General features: G+C 42.8%; 1 protein-coding gene across 2 annotated transcripts in view; it reads right to left on the minus strand.

Moving 5' to 3' along the window:
• LOC311132554 (dystonin-like) overlaps nt 1–24769 on the minus strand; it is a gene marked incomplete at its 5' end in the record, with an annotated part of 177663 nt that overhangs the window by 74440 nt on the left and 78454 nt on the right. Inside the window, 13 exons of one of the 2 annotated variants that reach the window (XM_084165817.1) lie at nt 4943–5051; nt 5218–5306; nt 6338–6466; nt 8819–9046; nt 17503–17601; nt 17687–17794; nt 17895–18141; nt 18316–18509; nt 18704–18842; nt 19335–19513; nt 20751–20908; nt 23597–23780; nt 24048–24329. In XM_084165817.1, coding sequence (XP_084021943.1) covers nt 4943–5051; nt 5218–5306; nt 6338–6466; nt 8819–9046; nt 17503–17601; nt 17687–17794; nt 17895–18141; nt 18316–18509; nt 18704–18842; nt 19335–19513; nt 20751–20908; nt 23597–23780; nt 24048–24329 — 2145 coding nt within the window. The remainder of the gene's footprint in view (nt 1–4942; nt 5052–5217; nt 5307–6337; nt 6467–8818; nt 9047–17502; nt 17602–17686; nt 17795–17894; nt 18142–18315; nt 18510–18703; nt 18843–19334; nt 19514–20750; nt 20909–23596; nt 23781–24047; nt 24330–24769) is intronic. The other variant, XM_084165816.1, reaches the window with a different exon arrangement.

The following is a 24769-nucleotide window of genomic DNA, read 5'->3' on the forward strand; positions in this document are numbered from 1 at the left end:
CCACCTTTTTGTCTGTTTGACGTTGACGTATATTCTCAGCCTCGTTGTTGTCTATGAGGCCCAGACTCTGTGAATAAGAAATGCTGTGCGTGCAGTTTCTATTAGGGTCGATGATTGTGTTGTGTACTGGGTCTGAGTGAAGGATCTTTTGAGCCAAATCATCATCAATCAACCCTGACTCCAGTGCTTCATTTACACTAATAGTGCATCCAGACTTGGAGTCATATACACCACCCAACAGGCTCTGCTGTTCCATGATCTGCAGGGCTATCTGGGAGGATATGGAGCCTTTAGACACAGCTTCTTTCAGGGTTGCCACTGTGCTTCTCTCATCCCCTAAAACCTCTCCCTTGTGGAGCTGCAATGCTAGCACCTCTAACACAGTCTCCTCATCCACAAGGCCCTTATCAAGAGCTGCATCAAGGTCATAGCGTTTCCCAGAGATGATGTCCAAAATACCACCCTCCTCTAGTTGGGCTCTGAGAAGGTGGATCGCAAAGCCTCTCTCATCTTCATTGTCCCATGCTTCTTCTTCAGTGCATGGAAACTCTGTGGTCATGTCAAGGGTGTCTGCCAATAAAGTGGACAATGGAGATGATTCAGATTTGGTGTTGTTGTCTGTCTCACAGCCAGGTGTAACTGGATATTTGGGACGTTGTGGGGAATCCTTTGCTCCCGAGGGCAAGCTCAGGCTTGTGTCTTTCACTGAGCACAAAGTAGAGGTTTTTAATATGGTTTGTGTGGCTGAACCTCCATTGAAATTCCCTTTAGGTTGATTATCTGAAGCAACATCTGTTTCTGAATCAATTTTAAATGGTGTTGGGCTTGTACTCATTGTGTTTTTTTGACAGATTCTGTCAGGCAAAACACCCATTTCAGACGCATGCTGCCTGGTATTCTTTTCAGAATCAATAGATATGGAAGATTCGTCTGTGAAACCGTGCGCTTCCTCTCTTTTGGAATTTTCTGCTGGCATCCTTTTGGAATCCTGCACAGCTGAGGGGAAACTTGTGTCTGTGTCATTCACCGAGCACAATCTTTGGTGAGTTGACCTTTCCAAAAGGATTTGTGTGGCTGACCCTTCATTGAAAGTGAAAGTCTCTTTTGGTTGATTATCTGAAGCTGAGGTTTTTAAATTAAATGCAAATGGTTCTGAGCTTGTGTTGTTAGTGTTCTTTTGATAGATACTATCACACAAAACACTTCTTTCAGAATCAGACTGTCTGGTATAATTTTCAGAGCTAGACGATTTATCTGTAAAACCTTGTACTAGCGCCCTTTTGGAGTCCTGTACACATGAGGGCAAGCTAATATCTGTGTCATTTACAGAGCATGATCTAGGAGGAGTTCCGCTTTTCAAAAGGGTTTGTGTGGCTGAACCTCCATTGAAAGTCTCTTTTGGTTTATCTGAAGATATATGTGAGGTTTCTACATCAATTTCAAAGGGTACTAGACTTGAATTGTTTGTCCTCTTCTTCTTCTTTTTCTTCTTCTTTGAAACGCTTGCTTCAGAATCAGGCTGTCTGATAGTCGTTTCAGAATCAACTGAGCAGGATCTAGGAGTTGAGCTTCCCAAAATGGTTTGTGTGGCTGAACCTCCATTGGCTGTCTCTTTTGGTTGATTATCTGAAGCTATTTCAGGGGTTTCTAAATTAATTTCAATTAGTGCTAGGCTTGTACTGTTAGAGCTAATCTCTACAGATGCTTCCACTGTGAGGCCTTGTGCCACCGCCCTTTTGGAATCCTTGGCACCTGATGACAGGCTCATGTCTGTGTCATTCACTAAGCACAATCTAGGACGAGCTGAGTTTTCCAATATAGTTTGTGTGGCTGAAACTCCATTGACAGTCTCTTGTGGTTGATGATCTGAAGCTATTTCTGAAGTTTCTACATCAATTTCAAACGACGATGGGCTTGTGCCGTGTCTGTTCTGTTGATAAATGCTATTAGACAAAACATTGGCTTTAGAATCATATTGTCTGGCATTCATTTCAGAATGAACAGCTACATATGCTTCCTCTTTGACACATTGTGCTAGCAAGCTCATGTCTTTGCCAATCACTGAGCATGATTTAGTAGGGGTTGAGCTTTCCAACATGGCTTGTGTGGCTGATTCTCCTTTTGGTTGATTATATAAAGCTATATCTGAGGTTTCTAAACCAATTTCAACGGGTGATGGGCTTGCATTCTTTTGATAAATTCCATAAGACAAAACACTTGTATCAGAATCATGCTGTCTGGTATTCTTATCTGAGCCAGATAACTCCTCTGTGAAATCTTGTGCTAGCATCTTTTTGCCAACCTGTACACCTGAGGGCAAGCTCATGCCTGTGACATTCACCGAGCACGGTTTGGGAGGAGTTTGTGTGGCTGAAATTCCATTGAAAGTCTCTTTTGGTTGATTATCTGAGTTTCCTACATCAATTCCAATGGGATTTATACTGATTGTGTTCTTTTGATAGATGCTTATTTCAGATTCCGGCTGTGTGGTATTGTTTACACAGTCAATAGCTGAAGCAGACTCCTCTGTTCCATCTTGTGCTAGCACCTTTACCACATTATTATTGTCAGATTTATTCAAATTTGACTTATCCTCCCTGAAGAAATCGGAAGCATGATGATCTTTCATTGTTTCATCTGTTTCCTCGGTAATGTGCAAATATCCAAAATCCTCAGTATTGCTTTCAAAGGACATCACTGAATCTTCAGAAATATCTTCTTTCAAAGAAATATCCCCAAAAGTGGCCTTACCAAGTGCAGTGTTTTGTAGCTGGTTTTCAGATGTCTCTACTGAAATGCCAACTAAAAGTTCAGCCATTTTAGTCAACTGTCCATCGAATATTAAAAGCCTTTGTCCTGATTTAGGATCCATGTAACTATTCATCATGAGGTATGAGATGAATAACTGTTTTGCCTCGATGGGAGATGGGGTATTTATGTTCTCATCATCAATCTCATTATCATCTGTAGGGCGATGGGATCCTCCAATCTGAAGCTCCCTCAACATCAGCCAGCTAGAAAATCTCTCATTAAGCTCATCAACATCAGGAAAAACATCTGGTATTTCAATGGTTTTCAACACCTCTGCTGTATGTGTGTCAATGAAACCATTTTGAGTAGCAGAGTTAATATCCACTACTTCCGAGTTTTCTGGTATGTAAAGGGCAGCTATATTCTGTCTATTGCTGAGCAGTTTGAATGCCAGCTGATTGGTGATGATTTCATGCTGCAGAGAGGTGGACACGGTCAAGATTTCACCAGAGTGAGGCCATAATAGTCCCATGAACCCCTTCTGTTTCTCCAGCACCAAGAGTGCACCACTAGAGCTCATCAAATCACACTGAACAGCCTCATCCACTGTTAGCCTTTTGCCATTCCGAGGGTTCACTATGCCTCCATTTTGGGCCTGTTGGCTCAGTATCCCAGTGGCAGTGCCTTGATCAATCAAGCCTTCAGACAGGGCTTCCTCTACAGTGAGCTTACGGCCTGTTTTGGGGTCGACGATACCGCCTGCAAACAGCTGAGCCCCCAGCAACCTCAACGTGGTCTGTCTGTCAATCAACCCCTCATGAACTGCCCTAAGTACACTAATCTCCCTCCCAGATGTCAACTCTATGCTTCCATAGTGGCTTTTCTTCACCAGCAGCAGTCGCAGACCAGTCTCCTCATCAGCCACGCTCCTCTGCACCAGCTGGGTGAGCGAGACCTTCTCTGCCGTGCTGGGGTTGATCAGGTCCTTCCATGTGTCCTGTCTTTCCAAGAGCTTGACGTACAAAGGGGCAGGGATCAGGCCAAACTGAAAGGCCCTCTCCAGGGTCAGTACATCGCCCGTGTAGGACACCCTCAACCCACCTGTAGCCAGCTGAATCTCTATAACCTTCATGGCCAGGCGCTCAGAGATGGCCCCCTCTCTAACCGCTGCTATCACAGGGAGAGGTTCTGAGGAGAACAGCGGGCTCAGGATGCACTGGTTGGCTTCGTTGAGCTCTCTGAGCTGCTTCCAGGTGGGCTCGTCAATGAGGTTGTGATGGAAAGCATCGTCCAGCTCCAGACACATCCTGAACTGAGGCAGAACGAGGCCAGAGGTGATGAGCTGAGCCTCCAGGAGACAGAGCCCAGTGGTATGGTCGATCAGGCCGATCTGAACAGACCTAAACACAGAGTAGACCTCTGCACTTCCCACTTTGAGAACCCCCTCAATGGTTTGAAACTCCTGTGGAAAAGTAAATTAAGCATAATGAGTAGACATATTCTCCATCAAATTGTAAAATCCAAAATGTTATGATACAAATAATATAGTTGATTTATTATTGACAAATTGTCATAACTCATACTGTATTCTAAAGCAAGGTGAAACATGTACTCACCCCTCAGACAAGCATGTGAATGTTAACAGTTCATACGCAACAGTGCAAGGCTGTGTCAATGTGATTCAACAGTAAGAAGAAGTAGACACACTAAAGGCTGGCATGCATCTGGGAACAGAATATTCAGTATCTTGCAAAACAAGAGAGCAAGTTAGACACGACACAACAAGGCTGTTATGTTTGGTTGTTGGTGACCACCTGTAAGAATGAAAAGGAGATCACCAAAGCTTGGTTTCAATGATGGCTGTGAAAAGTCAGAATGAGGCTGGGTGACGTGAAACACTCATGCTCCTAGACATAGAAGCATGTTTACAGCATACTCAGTTTCATTGGGTTTTGAAGAAAAACCTACTTTCCCTTCTCTTGAGAAACCTACTTTCCCTCACAAGTCAATACAGTGTTTTTAAGATGACAATGAATGTGGCACAAGAGAAAACCTATCACACCATGCTAGAGACCATATAGGAAAAATGGTTAGTCATGCAGTTGAACAGTAGATGGCACTTGTGCATAACTTCTCACACCACACTGTAAACTCCCATCCAGTGGTTCAGAGATGAAGTCCAGTATCTAACCTGCTCGGTAGATGGCGTCTGATCAGAAAACTGCTGGGAGAGATCACTGAAGGCCTGGTGGAGGGATTTCAGCTGCTCCTTGGCTTCCTGCTTCTCCTCCTCAGTCATCCTGCAAATCAGGACATCAGAGGCATTTTAGTTCTCTTATCATAATCATATCATTAAATAACTTAAGGCATACAAAATATTATTTAAATTATTTACAGTGCAGAGAGGCATGAACAAAAGTCAGCCTTAAAAACCTCACTAATATATGTAATGATAATTCAACTCACTTGTCACTGTGTTTACTTAGCATCAGCTGTGTAGTCCTCAGTGCTTCTGCAATTTGCTCTTTCTTTGTTACCATTTCTTCCATTGAAACCTGAAATAACAATGTATATATGTCTTACTGATGTTTACTCTTATCACATGATATGCCACTTTGTAGCATAATATTTGTCACAATAATATATACTGACTTTTCACAAAAGGTATCGGAGTTGGGTTTGTGCTGTATATTAAACTCAGATATCCAGTTCCTGATTTTCATTCATTTGATTTGCACAGAAATGTTTATTTGATTTGTTTTTATTTTCTTATCATATAGTTATCACTTAAAATAACTAGTGCCAGGAGTTTTTCCTGACTACGTGAACCTGACCAGGGGAAACTAGGTCATAGCAAGTCAGACTGGGGCGTAGACTTTTTCATCGCCCTGATCATAAAAATATCATTTTCTAAGAGAAACTGTCCATCCACAATGTAATGCTTTTCAACGTAAAGCCCATGTAATAATTGTATGCAGAAAAAGTACTTTTCATTTTAATCCATATAAAAAGTGTTAATGGTGCAAAATGTTCAAGCCTTGCATATTAAATACAATAACATTTTCAAGGAGTAGGGGGTGTTTATAATGAAGTTATATTGAAATACTAGAATGCTTATGTAACTGTGTCATCTTTGGTTCTATCGTGAGTTATGGGTATAATTACAAAAGCCCTGAGGGTGAGGACTGAGGAGTCACCAGGATGACAGAGACCATGGGCTAATGATTCAAACTTGGGGCAAATAATTTTCTGCTCATAGTCAGATGTCAGGGATTTACCCAAATTTATATCACATAATTGTAATAGGGTAAAGAAATAATTAGAGAGTATTAAAAGCATTGTCTTTATTAGAACTATGCACATACAGTAGCAGTGAAAGGTTGAGCGACTTTTTGCTTTTTATTGCATATTCTTGAAATTGAGCACGACCATCAGTATATAAAATGCTATTTTTGCATGACAGGTTATACACACATAATTGTGGGCATAATGATATACTGTATACAACGACAATATGCGTACAACAAATATACAGGAAATGAAACCGTAAAATAACAGTAAATGCATGTTTGCACACAGTATTTACCTGGGGCTTACTAGAGGCCTCTGTGCTGGCTTTACCATCTTTGCTCTGGCCAGGTTTCACACTGGACATCCAACCCAATAGCTTGCTAACTTTATCACCATGCTCTTTCTTCTCCTCATCAACACATCTCTAGGATTTGAGGAAATAATTTTAAAAAGACTGTTAGGATCAGAGTTTTGAAATAAGGAAATGGGGTTATGCAGACATTCAACAACAGATAAACCTCTAGGGAGACCCCCAGCCATATTTCGGACCTCTATTTGGACCATGAACAGTTTAAGCTTACAACACACAAATCAGTGTTTGATTCATGAAGTTTATTGCCATGTGGATCATGATGTTTATGTGTTATGACAGTTGGCGATAAAAACATGTAATTGTTTATTCATTGACTTTACACATCATGCTAAAAGCATAATTCATCCCTGATTTAATGAACTCCATATTCATAATTTAATTAACATTCATATAATTCCAAGTCAAATAAAATTAACATGTAATTAATTATTTCTTATTTTAAGTGTAGAACATTTCAGTCCAAGAACTTGATTGAGTCAGGCTTTGCATTGTCAATCAAATATTCTGTTATCCCTATTTACAAGCCATGGAGAACCAAATACTGTTCACTCAAATGTGGCGATAGGTCCATAAATATTGGAAAGACGCCTTAGCCCCAACACTAAGAACCTTTGTCGCCTCCAGTAGCCTGAGCCCAGTGTGACCGTCATAGACACCCTTTTCCAGGGCTTCCATGAATGAGATTTTCCTCTTCGTCTTTGGGCAGGTGAGGATTTTGGGGTGAGACTTCTCATCTTTCAGGAATGAGGCAGTGGCTTTGTCAACTAGGAAACTCTGAACAGCCTCATCCAGTGAGATTCTATCATGAGTCTCTGGGTTGATCAGTCCTCCAGTCAGGAGCTGGAATTCCAGGCATCGAAGGCCCACGTCTTTGGGGAACAGGTTCTCCTGAATGGCCTGAGCTACACTCAAGGTCTTTGCTGTCTGGGGATGGATGATGCCATAGTAGGCTTGCTCACACTGTTGGAGCTGGCGGGCAAACGTCTCGTCTAGGAGACCTCTACGCAGAGCCTCGGTGACTGGGGCTTTCTCCCCAGAAGCAGGGTCACAGATGCCCCCGGTGCAAGCCTGGGCCTCCAGCAGCCTCAGTGCAGTGAGTCTATTGATAAGGCTCTGCTGAAGTCCCTGGAGAATGGTCACCCTCCTCTTCTGAGTGACATCCCACAGACCAGCCACCGGGCTGTTAGCGTCCTGAACAACTACCATCCTCGAAAGGATAAGGTCTGCCAGCTCGTAGATGCTGATGAGCCCACTCTGATAGCTTACCAGTTCAGTCATTTCAAGGAACTTCAGATCTAAGGCAGTTTTGATGCAAAGCCGCCGTCCACTTTTGATATCTGTGATGATGTGTAAAGGGCTTCCGTTGACATCGACAGTGGACTTTTCCTGCCATTCACTGTCCTGCTGAGAGAGAAACAGGTAGGTCAACTTATCGATGTGGTTGCCCTTAAAGGCTTGGTATGTGGACATTTCCATACCAGAAGCACTGTTGATGACTGATACTCTGTGAGAACTGGAGAAGGAGAAACTGGAGAGATTCTTCTCACCAAAAGGCAGGAGATAGACACCACCATCTGTGTCATACAGACACGTTTTCAGCAGTTCACAGTAATAGGCCTTCTGTCCTGAATCAGGGTTGTGGAAGCCTTTGGGGTTGCTAACTGGGTCATACAGACTCTGTAGGGTAGCTTTGTTCAAGAGACTCTGATCAACAGCCACGTTAAGCTGCACCCTAACACCAATCACTGGGTGAACTAATCCTCCAGTGGCTATCTGGGCCTCAATGATCTTCTTTCCTTTGAGCCTGTCAACAATCCTTTCCTCCATGGCCTGAAATACAGACAGTGTTTTACTGCCGTGGACATAGCCAGTGGCTGCTTTTTCAGCATCCATCAGTTTGTCTTTCAGATCTAACCCGACAACTCCCTTCTCCAGAGCAGCTTGAACTGAGAGAGTTTGTCCAGTTAAAGGATCTATAACACAGCCAGTTGCAGCTTGTGCCTCCATATACTCAATAGCATATGTCTTAGCTAAAAGGCCTTTCTCTGCAGCCTCCAAGAAGGATATCTTTTTCTTGCTCGACTTCAAGTAGATTCCAGCGATAGCAGTGGGTTTGCCGATGAACTGAGCGAGTGATGCTTGGACCTCTTCTAATGTCACAAGACCAGTTTCTAACTTCTGGAAGGTTTCTCTATCCAAAAGTTTGGTTTTGATCAACTTCCTGATACTGATACTGCCTCTGAGTCCTTGGAGCTTTGGGGAAAATCGAAGGGATGTTGTCTCCCTCTGCTTCAAACTACTTTCTTTTGACATAAAGGCAGAATGAGATGCTTTGGATGACATGTCTTTGACATTATATGAGCTTGTGCTGGTGTTGCTTGTAACATTTTGACTTTTCCCTACCTGACCATCCAGAGACACTAACTTCTTTGGTATTGCCATCGCTTCAGTTTTTTTACTTTGGTTCTTAGCAATCCAATTCTGAGACTGTTTCTGTTGGACTGTTGTGGTCTGCACAGTAGAAGAATTGGTTTGATTCTGTAAACTGCTTTGATCGCCGAAAATTTCAATTTTGCCTCTCTTCACTCTTCGCAGTTCTTCTAGTACTTTGTCTTTCTCTGCTGTTGCTATCTGTTGGCATAAGATGTGAATATTCATTAGATATAGGCAATATCTTGAGATCATTTATCCTTGCCTATTGAGCGAAGGAAATGTCACATTATCATTATCATTATTATTATTAATTTGTCATACAAATATGAATTTTACATTTCAATTGTGTCTTGTTTAGTTTCTACAAATACTATGCAGGTTTTTCATGAATGTAAAAATCTAAATATTATAGTCATGGATATATACCTCCAAAGACACTTTAATTTTGATAAGCTCCTCCTCCAGACTGCGCTTTGCCTCTTCATATGATGACACTATTTTCTGTGTTAACAAAAGCTCAGTCTTCAGTTTGGCAACCTCATTGCCTTTGTCACACTTATGATTGGTATGACTTGTAGTCTCAACTTCCTTTACAGTCCTATGTTCAGTCTTAATCGTGACCTCCAGCTTCAAGACCTTTTCCTGAAGACCTTGGACCTCCTTGGCATAGGAAACAACCTGCTCATTGAGGGATCTTGCTTCCTTTTCCTTTATTCCTAGTTTCTGCTCACTGTCTGTCAACATTTGTTTGATCTTTGTGACATCTTTTGAGTTTTCCTTATGGATGTTTTGCAGCTGAGTAATGCTAGAGTTAAGTTGCATTTTCTCTGTTTCTAATTGAGCAATTTGAGATTTTGCATTCAGCAGGTCATGGCTAATAGTGGTTCTCTCATTTTTCACTTGCTCCATTTTAATATGTAGTTCATTTATTTGTTGTAGAGCATCCTGCTTTAACTTTAAAGTGCTCTCATTTAATGTTTTCAACTGTGTAATTTCTTGCTGGAAAAACTTGGTGTTATTCTCAGTTAATTCTGTACTGTGTGAATGCTCTCTGGATTTCTGCTCCATTTCCAGTTTGATATGAGACTCCTGTAATGTGAGCGTTTGACTCATCTCAGTCTGCACTAACTGCAGCTGTCTCTCATATGCCTGCTTTTGCAGTTCAAGTTTTCTTTTCAAGTCTTCCAGCATCCGTTGACAGTTCACAAGTTGGTCTTCCAGCTTCTGGGACTTCAGCTGCAGGGCTGAACTTTCCATTTGCTTTCGCTTGACCTCCTCTTCGGCTTCTTCCAGCTTTCCCTTGAGCATGGTGAGGTCAGATGCCAACGAAAGGGTTTTCTCTTGGGCTACGCTTCTCTCCCTCTGAAGGACATTTATTTTCTGTTTGAAACTTGATGAGGATTTGTCATAGCTGGCGGTGATTTCTTTTATTGTCAACCTACTCTTCTGAAGGTCTGCCTCAAACTTTTTGACTTTAGACTGGCTGATTTTCCCTTCCTGGGTCACTTTGATTAATTCATATTTTGTTCTTCTCAGGGCAGAATTCCTCTCTTCGAGTTCTGCTTCCAAGGTAACCAGTTTTTGGTGAGCCATTGTCTTGTCCTTTTGAACGGCACTAGTTTCCTGCTTCGTATTCACTGTCTTTTCCTCCAGCATCCGCTGACAGTTCTCAAGTTGGTCTTCCAGCTTCTGGGACTTCAGCTGCAGGGCTGAACTTTCCGTTTGCTTTCGCTTGATCTCCTCTTCGGCTTCTTCCAGCTTTCCCTTGAGCATGGTGAGATCAGACACCAACGAAAGTGTTTTCTCTTGGGCTGCGCTTCTCTCCCTCTGAAGGACAGTTATTTCCTGTTTGAAACTTGATGAGGATTTGTCAGAGCTGGTGGTGATTTCTTTAATTTTCAACCTACTCTTCTGAAGATCTGCCTCAAACTCTTTGACTTTAGACTGGCTGATTTTCCCTTCCTGGGTCACTTTGATTAATTCATCTTTTGTTCTTCTCAGGGCAGAATTCCTCTCTTCGAGTTCTGCTTCCAAGGTAACCAGTTTTTGGTGAACCATTGTCTTGTCCTTTTGAAGGGCACTAGTTTCCTGCTTCGTATTCACTGTCTTTTCCTCCAGCATCCGCTGACAGTTCTCAAGTTGGTCTTCCAGCTTCTGGGACTTCAGCTGCAGGGCTGAACTTTCCGTTTGCTTTCGCTTGATCTCCTCTTCGGCTTCTTCCAGCTTTCCCTTGAGCATGGTGAGATCAGACACCAACGAAAGTGTTTTCTCTTGGGCTGCGCTTCTCTCCCTCTGAAGGACAGTTATTTCCTGTTTGAAACTTGATGAGGATTTGTCAGAGCTGGTGGTGATTTCTTTAATTTTCAACCTACTCTTCTGAAGATCTGCCTCAAACTCTTTGACTTTAGACTGGCAGATTTTCCCTTCCTGGGTCACTTTGATTAATTCATCTTTTGTTCTTCTCAGGGCAGAATTCCTCTCTTCGAGTTCTGCTTCCAAGGTAACCAGTTTTTGGTGAACCATTGTCTTGTCATTTTGAAGGGCACTAGTTTCCTGCTTCGTATTCACTGTCTTTTCCTCCAGCATCCGCTGACAGTTCTCAAGTTGGTCTTCCAGCTTCTGGGACTTCAGCTGCAGGGCTGAACTTTCCGTTTGCTTTCGCTTGATCTCCTCTTCGGCTTCTTCCAGCTTTCCCTTGAGCATGGTGAGATCAGACACCAACGAAAGTGTTTTCTCTTGGGCTGCGCTTCTCTCCCTCTGAAGGACAGTTATTTCCTGTTTGAAACTTGATGAGGATTTGTCAGAGCTGGTGGTGATTTCTTTAATTTTCAACCTACTCTTCTGAAGATCTGCCTCAAACTCTTTGACTTTAGACTGGCTGATTTTCCCTTCCTGGGTCACTTTGATTAATTCAATCTTTGTTCTTCTCAGGGCAGAATTCCTCTCTTCGAGTTCTGCTTCCAAGGTAACCAGTTTTTGGTGAACCATTGTCTTGTCCTTTTGAAGGGCACTAGTTTCCTGCTTCGTATTCACTGTCTTTTCCTCCAGCATCCGCTGACAGTTCTCAAGTTGGTCTTCCAGCTTCTGGGACTTCAGCTGCAGGGCTGAACTTTCCGTTTGCTTTCGCTTGATCTCCTCTTCGGCTTCTTCCAGCTTTCCCTTGAGCATGGTGAGATCAGACTCCAACGAAAGTGTTTTCTCTTGGGCTGCGCTTCTCTCCCTCTGAAGGACAGTTATTTCCTGTTTGAAACTTGATGAGGATTTGTCAGAGCTGGTGGTGATTTCTTTAATTTTCAACCTACTCTTCTGAAGATCTGCCTCAAACTCTTTGAATTTAGACTTGCTGATTTTCCCTTCCTGGGTCACTTTAATTAATTCATCTTTTGTTCTTCTCAGGGCAGAACTCATTTCCTCGAGTTCTGCTTCCAAAGTAACCACTTTTTGGTTGGCCATTGTCTTGTCCTTTTGAAAGGCACTAGTTTCCTGCTTCATATTCACTGTCTTTTCCTCCAGCATCCGCTGACAGTTCTCAAGTTGGTCTTCCAGCTTCTGGGACTTCAGATGCAGGGCTGAACTTTCCGTTTGCTTTTGCTTGACCTCCTCTTCGGCCTTATCCAGCTTTCCCTTGAGCATGGTGAGATCAGACACCAACAAAAGGGTTTTCTCTCGGGCTGCGCTTCTCTCCCTCTGAAGGACATTGATTTCCTGTTTGAAACTTGATGATGATTTGTCAGAGCTGGCGATGATTTCTTTCATTTTCAACCTACTCTTCTGAAGATCTGCCTCAAACTCTTTGACTTTAGACTGGCTGATTTTCCCTTCCTGGGTCACTTTAATTAATTCATAGTTTGTTCTTCTCAAGGCAGAATTCAACTCCTCGAGTTCTGCTTCCAAGGTAACCCGTTTTTGGTCAGCCATTGTCTTGTCCTTTTGAAGGGCACTAGTTTCCTGCTTCGTATTCACTGTCTTTTCCTCCAGCATCCGCTTACAGTTCTCAAGTTGGTCTTCCAGCTTCTGGGACTTCAGCTGCAGGGCTGAACTTTCCGTTTGCTTTCGCTTGATCTCCTCTTCGGCTTCTTCCAGCTTTCCCTTGAGCATGGTGAGATCAGACACCAACGAAAGTGTTTTCTCTTGGGCTGCGCTTCTCTCCCTCTGAAGGACAGTTATTTCCTGTTTGAAACTTGATGAGGATTTGTCAGAGCTGGTGGTGATTTCTTTAATTTTCAACCTACTCTTCTGAAGATCTGCCTCAAACTCTTTCAATTTAGACTTGCTGATTTTTCCTTCCTGGGTCACTTTTATTAATTCATCTTTTGTTCTTCTCAGGGCAGAATTCAACTCCTCGAGTTCTGCTTCCAAGGTAACCAGTTTTTGGTCAGCCATTGTCTTGTCCTTTTGAAGGGCACTAGTTTCCTGCTTCATATTCACTGTAATTTCCTCCAGCATCCGCTTACAGTTCTTAAATTGGTCTTCCAGCTTCTGAGACTTCAGCTGCAGGGCTGAACTTTCCATTTGCTTTCGCTTGACCTCCTCTTGGGATTGTTCCAGCTTTGCCTTGAGCATGGTGAGGTCAAATTCCAAAGAAAGGGTTTTCTCTTGGGCTGCGCTTCTCTCCCTCTGAAGAACAGTGATTTCCTGTTTGAAAGTTGATGAGGATTTGTCAGAACGGGCAGTGACTTCTTTTACTATCAACCTGCTCTTCTGAAGATCTGCCTCGAACTCTTTGACTTTAGACTGGCTGATTTTCCCTTCCTGGGTCACTTTAATTAATTCATCTTTTGTGCTTCTCAGGGCAGACCTCATCTCCTCGAGTTCTGCTTTCAAGGTAACCAGTTTTTGGTGAGCCATTGTCTTGTCCTTTTGAAGGGCACTAGTTTCCTGCTTCATATTCACTGTCATTTCCTTTAGTATCCGCTGACAGTTCTCAAGTTGGTCTTCCAGCATCTGCGACCTCAGCTGCAGGGCTGAACTTTCTGTTTGCTTTTGTGTGACCTCCTTTTGGGCTTGTTCCAGCTTTCCCTTGAGCATGGTGAGATCAGACGCCAACGAAAGGGTTTTCTCTTGGGCTGCGCTTCTCTCCCTCTGAAGGACAATGATTTCCTGTTTGAAACTTGATGAGGATTTGTCAGAGCGGGCAGTCATTTCTTTTATTGTCAACATACTCTTATGAAGATCTGCCTCGAACTCTTTGACTTTAGACTGGCTGATTTTCCCTTCCTGGGTCACTTTAATTAATTCATCTTTTGTGCTTCTCAGGGCAGACCTCATCTCCTCGAGTTCTGCTTTCAAGGTAACCCGTTTTTGGTCAGCCATTGTCTTGTCTCTTTGAAGGGCAATTATTTCCTGCTTCATATTTGCTGTCATTATTTCAGAACTTCCAGTGATTCCTTTCATACTCTGCTTGCATTGCAAAAGCTCACCCTCTAATGCCTTTACCTTAGTCAGATACCTCTGGCCCTCATTTGACTCATTCTGCAGCTCTGCCATTGCTTTCTTCAGTGAGATGTTCAGATCATTCACTTCACCCTTTTGCTCTTGGATTTTCTTATTGGCTAAATTCCTCTCAGTGCCAACAGAGCTAAGCTCAGACTTCAGATTCATGATTTCCTTTTCATAGTTGGTGAGGTTAAAGCTGATAGCTTTGTTTTTCTGCTGGAGTTCAGCTGTTCTCTTCACCTCCTCGTTGTAGTCCCTCAGTTTGATCTGAAGCTCGTGGGACATCTGAGATTTCTTCAGAAGCTCCTCCTCAATGATTTTCACCTGAGATTTGGTGCCATCCACCTGAGACTTGAATATGTTGATTTGCTGGTCTTTGATTCCAATTTCCATGGTTATCTTCTCGAGTTGAGCTCTCATCTTCTTCATGTTGACTTCCATCTCCATGTTGACCTTCTTAAGCTCATCTACTGTTTTCTGCAGTTGCGCGACCACCATTCCACCTTCCTGAAGTTCTGCTTCCAGGTTTTTAGATTTGCGTTGTACATCCTGTTCAGATCTTGTCTTTAAGTTTAATTCTTCCTTGGCTTTTTGAAGCTGCTGTTTCCAGTTCTCCCTCTCACTTTTTAATGATTTTACCTTTTGTTCAGAGAAATATTTTTCTTGTTGTAATGACTCCACACTGACCTTAAGACTTATGACCTCATTGTCTAATGACACATTCATTCTCATCAGTTCATTGATCTTGAACATCAGCTGGTCTGCCTCAGCCTGTTTGGAGGCCAGCTCTTCCTCTAAACATTGCATCTTGTGACTACTCTCCTGTTCCCTGGAGTACCTCTGGAGCAGTTTTCCTTGGTTGATCTTTAACTGTTCCTTCAGGCCTTCAACCTCTGTCTTGTGGAAAATAGCTTTCTGTTCCAATAAAGACTTATCCCTCTGGAGAGATTTGATTTGCTCTTGAAAGACATGGATCGATGTTCTTAGCTCTGAAGATTCCTGTCTGAGTTCCTCTGACTTTTGTCTCATGCTGCTTCTATCCGATTCCATGTCCAGCTGAATTTTCTTCAACCTGGTATTGGCATCGTCAAACAGCTCTTTGAATTGTTGCGCTTTCTCCTCTGCTATCTTTTTATGCACCAGCACAGAGTTCAGCTCTGACTTAAGCGTCTTGATCTCGGTCTCGGCTGTTTTCTTCATCATGGCCAGCTCCTCCTGTTTCTGCTGCAGGATCTCTGCCTCCACATCTGCATGGATAGTCTGGATGCTGTTGGTGACAGAGGAATGTTGTATCCTCTGCAGTGTGCGATTGTGCTCCTCAAGATTCTGAACGTCGCTGTTCTTCCTCTTCAAGTGGTCCTCCAGTTTCTTCCGGGCCAGGGTGCTCTCCTCGATGTTCCTCTTCAGCATACGAAGACTCTCCTCAAGAGTAGACTGTTTGGCCACTGACTGCTGGACCAGCTGTCGTGCGTTACTTAACTCTTGCTCAATGGCTGTTTTGCCCTTCACAACCATGTCTAGTTCCGCACAGTACTGCTGAGCCTCATCCTCGGCCTTAGACTTCTGGAGGGTCAGGTCCTCTATGGTACTCTTCTGTGTCTCTACCTCTCCCTGTAGACTGGTCAACTGGGTTGTTCTGTCAGCCAATGAGGTCTCCAGTTCTTTTACCTGCTGCCGAAGCTGTCCATTCACCTCCTCCCCTGCTTTCTTTTGGAGCTCCCAGCTCTCTGTCCAGGTGAGGTACTCTGTCTTTTCTGATTCTTTCCTGTTCTACAATGCAAAAAATAACAAGTCATCCTCTACCTCATACTTAAAAGGAAAACTCCACCCAAAAACGATATTTTTGTTGTTGTTTCATTAGTCCATTGTTGATATAGTCCCAAAGTGTTTTGCATGTCAGCAATCAAGTTTTCAAGATATGTAACTTTCAAGATACAGAAATTTGGCCCGTATGATACATGTTGCAGTGTGTAACATTTTTGTATTTTGAAAGTTACATATCTTGAAAGTTAGCTCATTGGTCACCATAGCAGCACCATAGCAGCACCCACCCGTAGTCTGCGCTCCAGCAGGTATATCTCACTGGTCATTCCCAAAGCCAACACCTCCTTTGGCCGCCATTCCTTCCAGTTCTCTGCTGCCAATGACTGGAACGAATTGCAAAAATCTCTGAAGCTGGAGACTCTTATCTCCCTCAATAACTTTAAGCATCAGTTGTCAGAGCACCTTACCGATCACTGCACCTGTACACAGCCCATCTGAAATTAGCCCACCCAACTACCTCATCCCTATATTGTTATTTATTTTGCTCTTTTGCACCCCAGTATCTCTATTTGCACATCATCTCTTGCACATCTAGCATTCCAGTGTTAATACTATTGTAATTATTCTGCACTATAGCCTATTTATTGCCTTACCTCCATAACTTGCTACATTTGCACACACTGTATATATATTTTCTGTTGTATTTCTGACTTTATGTTTTTTTTACCCCATATGTAACTCTGTGTTGTTTTTATTGCACTACTTTGCTTTATCTTGGCCAGGTCGCAGTTGTAAATGAGAACCTGTTCTCAACTGGCTTACCTGGTTAAATAAAGGTGAAATAAAAATAAAATAAACATATCTTGAAAAAAATGTGCTGACATGCAAAATAAATTGGGACTATATCAACAATGGACTAATGAAATAAATACCAAAAGATCGTATTTGGGTGGAGATTTCCTTTAACATTGAAATAAAGCGAAAGTTGTGTTTATGTTATGGTTATTCTAACATGCTTACCAAAGTAAGGATTGTTGCAGTGCTGTTAATTGTCCCCAAGAAATGCCACCATGAGAGAGTGTTTCAGATTCAATGAGAGAGAGGAGACAGCTTCTTCTTCCAAGAAAAGTCACCATCACCAGCAATGATACAAAATAATGACTCTTTGTATCAGCATTACAGCTGCATATGACACCATATCGCATTATTTTTCTTGAACAAAGCAAAACATCTACATTAATCAGCGCTGAATAGATGACACACAGCAGTGAAGAGAAATAAACCCTTTTAGTTGAAGCATCATATTTATGGCTTTAAAGGTGAGGTTCCTGTTAATTCAATATGGCTGGGAGGAAACCCTCTTAACACAATCATGTGAGGGGAAAAGAAAAGTCAAACCAAAGTATGCACAGCGTTTTGCACAATGTAAATCCGATAATTCACCAATCTCCTACCTCTTCGCCTTCTGTTCTCTTCAACGTCTCACTGGCAAACTTTACATACTGCGTCATGGAGGTGACTACGGCCGTGTAGCGAGTTCGGAGGTCCATGAACTGAGGTGGGGGCAGAAAACAAGGGTCACTTTCTTTAGCACACACATCACACTCAGCACCTAGTCTACTACTGTTCCATTCTCACCTCCTGAGCGATGGCATCAGCAGAGTTCTGCATCCTCCGTCTCTTGAGTGGGGACTTGTGCTGGGAGTCAACCATTGCTCTGTAGGTCATCAGCTGTAGCTCATAATCCTGAAAACAGATTAGGGAATATTACTCTGGTGTTCAAGTGCTCTTCATGCAGACATATGTCAATTTTTTTCAGGTCAAAACAGTTACAGATATAACTTACTTTAGCGCCAGATGAGTACTGCTCTGAGTACTTTTGGCATTCATCAATTCTGCTCTGCTTATGTTCCATTTCTGCAACGAGGACCTTCTGTTGGTTGAGCAGCTCAGCGAGTGCCTTGCTGTCCTCTGGCTGGTTCTCCTGGGTCTTGAGCTGAGCAGCCTCCATCTCTCTCACCCACTCATTTAGACTGCCGTAGGAGTCTTTGTAGTACTTCAGAGATTTACCGATGCCCTCCAGGTCCCGAAGTCTGAAGCAGATATCATAAAGAGTCAGTATCTTGCCTTAGTATCCGTAAAAGGTAATTTTTTACATTCCCCTTGTTCACATACATTGAGCATACATAGTGTTTCTCACTACTCTTTACTGGTGTATGGAATCAAACTCTGTCCCTAAACATTTGAGTTGATCTGAAAACACTAACCTGCTGTCAATTTGGGAGTGGACATTGTGCCACCTCTCTTCTAGCTGGTCAGCCTTCTCTTTGTGCCAGTCCAGGTCAAAGTCCCGCTCGTTGTGGGCCTTGAACATGCGGTCGCTGATGCCACGGGCCTTTTGCAGCCCATCCTCCAGGTCATGGAAGACCTCCCGCTGTTCGTCAATCTCTGAGCGCCATTGCTAAAATAGAGTAGAGGAAAGACATGGCTCAACATCAATCATAGCGTGATAGTGGCTCTCGAGGACTGGGTTCCACAAAATAACAATTCATCTCCAGCAATCATTTTGCCAACCATACAGAGAAAACCAAAAGATTGAATACCATATATTACCATTTGAAATGTTTTTAAAAAACTACTACCGAGGGAACTTACCTTGAGTGTGCAGACGACTGTGTCAATGGACCTCAGGTCAGAGTTCACAGCGTCTTCCTCAGAGAGTTTGGCCTCATAGAGCTTCACTAGAGCCTCGGCACTCTGGCTGTGCCTCACCACCAAGCTCACTGTCTTTAGCCTTCAAAGACACCACAGAGACCATTTTAAAATTTAACCTTTATTTAACTAGGCAAGTCAGTTAAGAACAAATTCTTATTTACAATGACGGCCTACACCGGCCAAACCTGGACGACGCTGGGCCAATTGCGCGCCGCCCTATGGGACTCCCAATCACGGCCGGTTGTGATACAGCCTATAATCGAACCAGGGTGTCTGTAGTGACGCCTCAAGCACTGAGATGCAGTGACTTAGACCGCTGTGCCACTCGGGAGCCCCAAACTGAGTTGTAATATGACAGAGTAATGATACAGTCTGGGGTTCTCTATATCAACATTTTGTAGTGCATCTATGAAGTCCTTATAAAGGGTTTATGAAAGCTTCATAAAGCCTTTAAAGTTGCTTTACAGGGACCATAAAAACTAATTGCAAATGCCTTGTTTTTTTTTAATGTGTTGAGCATATTCTAGCCTTCCACTGAGGAGGACCATAACAGTGTCTGGGGCCCACTTACTTCTCCAGGTAGATGGAGGACATAGAGTAGACCTGGCTCATGTTTTGGATGAGGACGTAGAGGTCAGAGGAGAGGGTGGGGACAGAGGGAGAGGCCGCGGCCTGTCTGAGGAACGTCTCACACTTCTCCTTCATGGTCTCCAGATCCTCCTTTAGCTGATCCAGCTCTGCCTTCTTCTTCTGCAAGGGACGAAGTTGGAGGAGTTAAGTTAATATGAACAGATCACACCTAGGTCAAATACATACAGTTCAGTACAATAAACACTTAATAATTTAGGTGTGCTTGGTTTGTCTTGAAGTTCACACTTATGATATTATTCTGTTGGTCTCATCGTACCTGGAAAAGTAAATCAAGCACATACGTATTTGACATAATGTTTTTGACCCATGTCTGGAAAAGATACGATGAATAGACAGAGAGATACATTCTGTAGCTCAGTTGGTAGAGCATGGCGCTTGCAACGCCATGGTTGTGGGTTCGATTCCCACGGGGGGCCAGTATGAAAAATGTGTGCACTCACTAACTGTAAGTCGCTCTGGATAATAGCGTCTGCTAAATGACTAAAATGTAAATGTAAATGAATAGTGAGTTGTAATATGACAGAGTGATGATACAGTCTGAATAGTGAATTTTAATATGACAGAGTGATGATACAGTCTGAATAGTGAGTTGTAATATGACAGTGATGATACAGTCTGAATAGTGAGTTTTAATATGACAGTGATGATACAGTCTGAATAGTGAGTTGTAATATGACAGTGATGAAACAGTCTGAATAGTGAGTTGTAATGATACAGTCTGAATAGTGAGTTGTAATATGAAAGAGTGATGATCCAGTCTGAATAGTGAGTTGTAATATGACAGTGATGATACAGTCTGAATAGTGAGTTGTAATATGACAGAGTGATGATACAGTCTGAATAGTGAGTTGTAATATGACAGTGATGAAACAGTCTGAATAGTGAGTTGTAATATGACAGAGTAATGATACAGTCTGAATAGTGAGTTGTAATACGACAGAGTGATGATACAGTCTGAATAGTGAGTTGTAATACGACAGAGTGATGATACAGTCTGAATAGTGAGTTGTAATATGACAGTGATGAAACAGTCTGAATAGTGAGTTGTAATATGACAGAGTAATGATACAGTCTGAATAGTGAGTTGTAATATGACAGAGTGATGATCCAGTCTGAATAGTGAGTTGTAATATGACAGAGTAATGATACAGTCTGAATAGTGAGTTGTAATATGACAGAGTGATGATCCAGTCTGAATAGTGAGTTGTAATATGACAGAGTAATGATACAGTCTGAATAGTGAGTTGTAATATGACAGAGTGATGATACAGTCTGAATAGTGAGTTGTAATATGACAGAGTGATGATACAGTCTGAATAGTGAGTTGTCACCCTACCTCTTGCTCTGTGATGCGCAAGACACTCTGCTCCAGGTCGTCTCTGTCCAGTGGGGTGCGGATCTGTCGGATCAGGTGCTCCTCCTGGGCCTCCAGACGCATGCGGAAGTTACGCACCTCAGAGATATACAGGTTGTACACAGACTCCTCGTGTTCCTCTGTTCAATACAAGACCATAGAATTAGTAAAAACCTCTGTTAAACACAAGACAATATAATAATTAACAACCAAACGATGAGAGGACATCAAGTCTATGTGTCAAAAACACTTGGGATTCTTCTCGGTCACTGGTTTACTGCTAGCTGTGTAACAGTAACATCAGTGCACAATCTAAATGAATATGTACAGTGCATTCAGAAAGTATTCAGACCCCTTGACTTTTTCCACATTTTGTTACATTAAAGCCTTATTCTAAAATGTATTAAATTAATGTTTTTCCTCATCAATCTACACACAATGCCCCATAATGACAAAACAAAAACAGGTTTTTATACATTTTTGTAAATGTATTACAAATAGAAAACAGAAATACCTTATTCACATAAGTATTCAGACCCTTTGCTATGAGACTCGAAATTGAGCTCAGGTGTATCCTGTTTCCATTGATCATCCTGGAGATGTTTCTACAACTTGATTGGAGTCCACCTGTGGTAAATTCAATTGATTGGACATGATTTGGAAAGGCACACACCTGTCTATATAAGGTCCCACAGTTGACAGTGCATGTCAGAGCAAAAACCAAGCCATGAGGTCGAAGGAATTGTCCGTAGAGCGCCGAGACAGGATTGTGTCAAGGCACAGATCTGGGGAAGGGTACCAAAAAATGTCTGCAGCATTGAAGGTCCCCAAGAACACAGTGGCCTCCATCATTCTTAAATGGAAGAAGTTTGGAAACACCAAGACTCTTCCTAGAGCTGGCCGCCCGGCCAAACTGAGCAATCGGGGGAGAAGGGCCTTGGTCAGGGAGGTGACCAAGAACCCAATGGTCACTCTGACAGAGCTCCAGAGTTCCTCTTTGGAGATGGGAGAACCTTCCAGAAGGACAACCATGTCTGCAGCACTCCACCAATCAGGCCTTTATGGTAGAGTGTCCAGACGGAAGCCACTCCTCAGTAAAAGGCACATGACAGCCTGCTTGGAGTTTGCCAAAAGGCACCTAAAGGACTCAGACCATGAGAAACAAGATTATCTGGTCTGATGAAACCAAGATTGAACTCTTTGGCCTGAATGCCAAGCGTCACCTCTGGAGGAAACCTGGCACCATCCCTACGATGAAGCATGGTGGTGGAAGCATCATGCTGTGGGGATGTTTTTCAGCAGCAGGGACTGGGAGACTAGTCAGGATCGAGGGAAAGATGAACGGAGCAAAGTACAGAGAGATCCTTGATGATGGTCCTGCTCCAGAGTGCTCAGGACCTCAGACTGGGGCAAAGGTTCACCTTCCAACAGGACAACGACCCTAAGCACACAGCCAAGACAACACAGGAGTGACTTCGGGACAAGCCCGGACTTGAACCTGATCAAACATCTCTGGAGAGACCTGAAAATAGCTGTGCAGCGAAGCTCCCCATCCAACCTGACAGAGCTTGAGAGGATCTGAAGAGAAGAATGGGAGAAACTCCACAAATACAGGTGTGCCAAGCTTGTAACGTCATACCCAAGAAGACTCAAGGCTGTAACCGCTGTCAAAGGTGCTTCAACAAAGTACTGAGTAAAGGGTCTGAATGTGATATTTTATTTTCAATTTTTTAATACATTTGCAAAAATTTCTAAAAACCTATTTTTGCTTTCTCATTATGGGAAATTGTCTGTAGATTGATGATTTTTTTCTTTTTTTATCCATTTTAGAATAAGGCTGTAACTTAACAAAATGTGGAAAAGGTCAAGGGGTCTGAATACTTTCCGAATGCACTGTATATACTGTATAATTCAAAACGCATCTCTCCTGGACATAGCAGAGGGAGTTTGAAGTGAATGAGTTAACGAATCATGAAAACTACTGTATTAATCTCTGGCATCATTAATAGAATCTGGCACCATTATTGCAAAGTGTTTGCAAACAATCCGCTTATTATTAATTATGCTGATTAATTGGTGGGCAATCAAGCAGATCAACACCTCCTTAAAGTCCTCCGCAGGAGATTCTAGTACCTGTGGTGACATAAGACCAAGTATCTAAACAGACATAATCATAAGACCAGGGGAAACATATAGGGAAAATGTACACACACCCAGACACACGCATCAGTATGCCCACACACACAAACACACCCTTTCCTACAGTTCCTACAGTTCAAACATAATTCCAAAATATATTAACTTTATGCCTAATAGGTTTAAAGAACCATGTGTTTACCTCGAGGACTTCTGCCAAAACATGTACCAGCGAGCTCCTGAGTAGAAGTTAGCTAATAGTTTAGCCTTGCTGCAGACTAGCTTAGCTTAGCCTTGCCTCTGTCTGCAGACTAGCTTAGCTTAGCCTTGCCTCTCTCTGCATACTAGCTTAGCTTAGCATTGCCTCTCTCTGCAGACTAGCTTAGCTTAGCCTTGCCTCTCTCTGCAGACTAGCTTAGCTTAGCCTTTCCACTCTCTGCAGACTAGCTTAGCTTAGCCTTGCCTCTCTCTGCAGACTAGCTTAGCTTAGCCTTGACTCTCTCTGCAGACTAGTTTAGCTTAGCCTTGTCACTCTCTGCAGACTAGTTTAGCTTAGCTTTGCCTTTCTCTTTAGACTAGCTTAGCTTAGCCTTGCCTCTCTGCAGACTAGCTTAGCTTAGCCTTGACTGTCTCTGCAGACTAGTTTAGCTTAGCCTTGCCTCTCTCTGCATATTAGCTTAGCTTAGCCTTGCCTCTCTCTGCAGACTTGAGCAGCTCCTCGTAGTACTCCTTGCAGACCAACACCTCCCTCTCTAGCTGGGAACAGTCTGCCACCGTGAACACCTCCGACTCCTCGCTGTCCTCCAGGAAGTCCTCAAAGTGGGACTGCAGGTTGCTAAGGACCTGCTGGTGCTCGCCTGGCAACATGGTCTTAATCTGGGGAGAACAGGGGAAAACACACGAGACAGATACACACCTTGAAACCTTCTAGAAATGTTCTCTGAAAAGGTACAGTCAGTACCAACTATAATGATGAAATGACAGGTAAAGTCGGTGAGTATAGGAAACATTAGACTTAATAACAGTAATCCCTCTCTTCTTATGAAGACCAAAATCAGTAGAAAAAGCATAATTATACCTCTATCACTTTAAGTGTTGCTAATGGGGTCTAGTAGTTGATTAAGTAGATAAGTGTAAACGTACTGAGGACACGTTCCAATTGCGGATGGCTCTGACGTCTGCCATCAAGTAGTGCCAGGAGACCACGCTCTTCATGTTGATGTGTGAGTGGTGCCACAGAGCCAGGACATTCTGGTACAGCTGCTCAATTCTGCTGGCCTGGTCCACAGACTCCTTGTTGGGTGGAGGCACAGTGAAGCAGACAGAGGGTACCATGGCCTCATTCCCAGATGGACTGATCACCTTCCACTTGGCCCGGTGAGAGTTACTGGCCAGGACACACTCATCATCCTTATAGATGGTGATCTAGGAGCGAGACGAAGTAAGACATCACAAATCAAAATGACTACCATTTTACTTTGAAATCTATCCAAATCAACTCAAAGTATCAACCTTTTGATCCACTATCTAAATAAATATCCCTCGATTTAACATGGCCATACATGTTCCTTAGAGAGCTCAATGCAAATATTGTTACTACAGAAGAAAAGTTTGACAACTCAATGTAAAGTATGCGACTTGTGATGAACTACTTGAATAAATAGAAAAAGTGCAGTAGCACACAGGGACGCAAATTTGATTTTAGAAGTGCGGGGAACATCATAAAAATATTATATAATATCCGGTCGGATAAACACTCCAAACAGCCTACCCGACCGCACGGAGGCGTCCGCATGGTCCTAAAGCACACAGTTGCCTTATTTTGTATCACTTTCCAATGATAACATTTTTGGGGACAAAAATGC

Source organism: Coregonus lavaretus (assembly GCF_964263955.1).
Source record: "Coregonus lavaretus genome assembly, chromosome: 1".
In the NCBI taxonomy this organism is placed as follows: Eukaryota; Metazoa; Chordata; class Actinopteri; order Salmoniformes; family Salmonidae; genus Coregonus; species Coregonus lavaretus.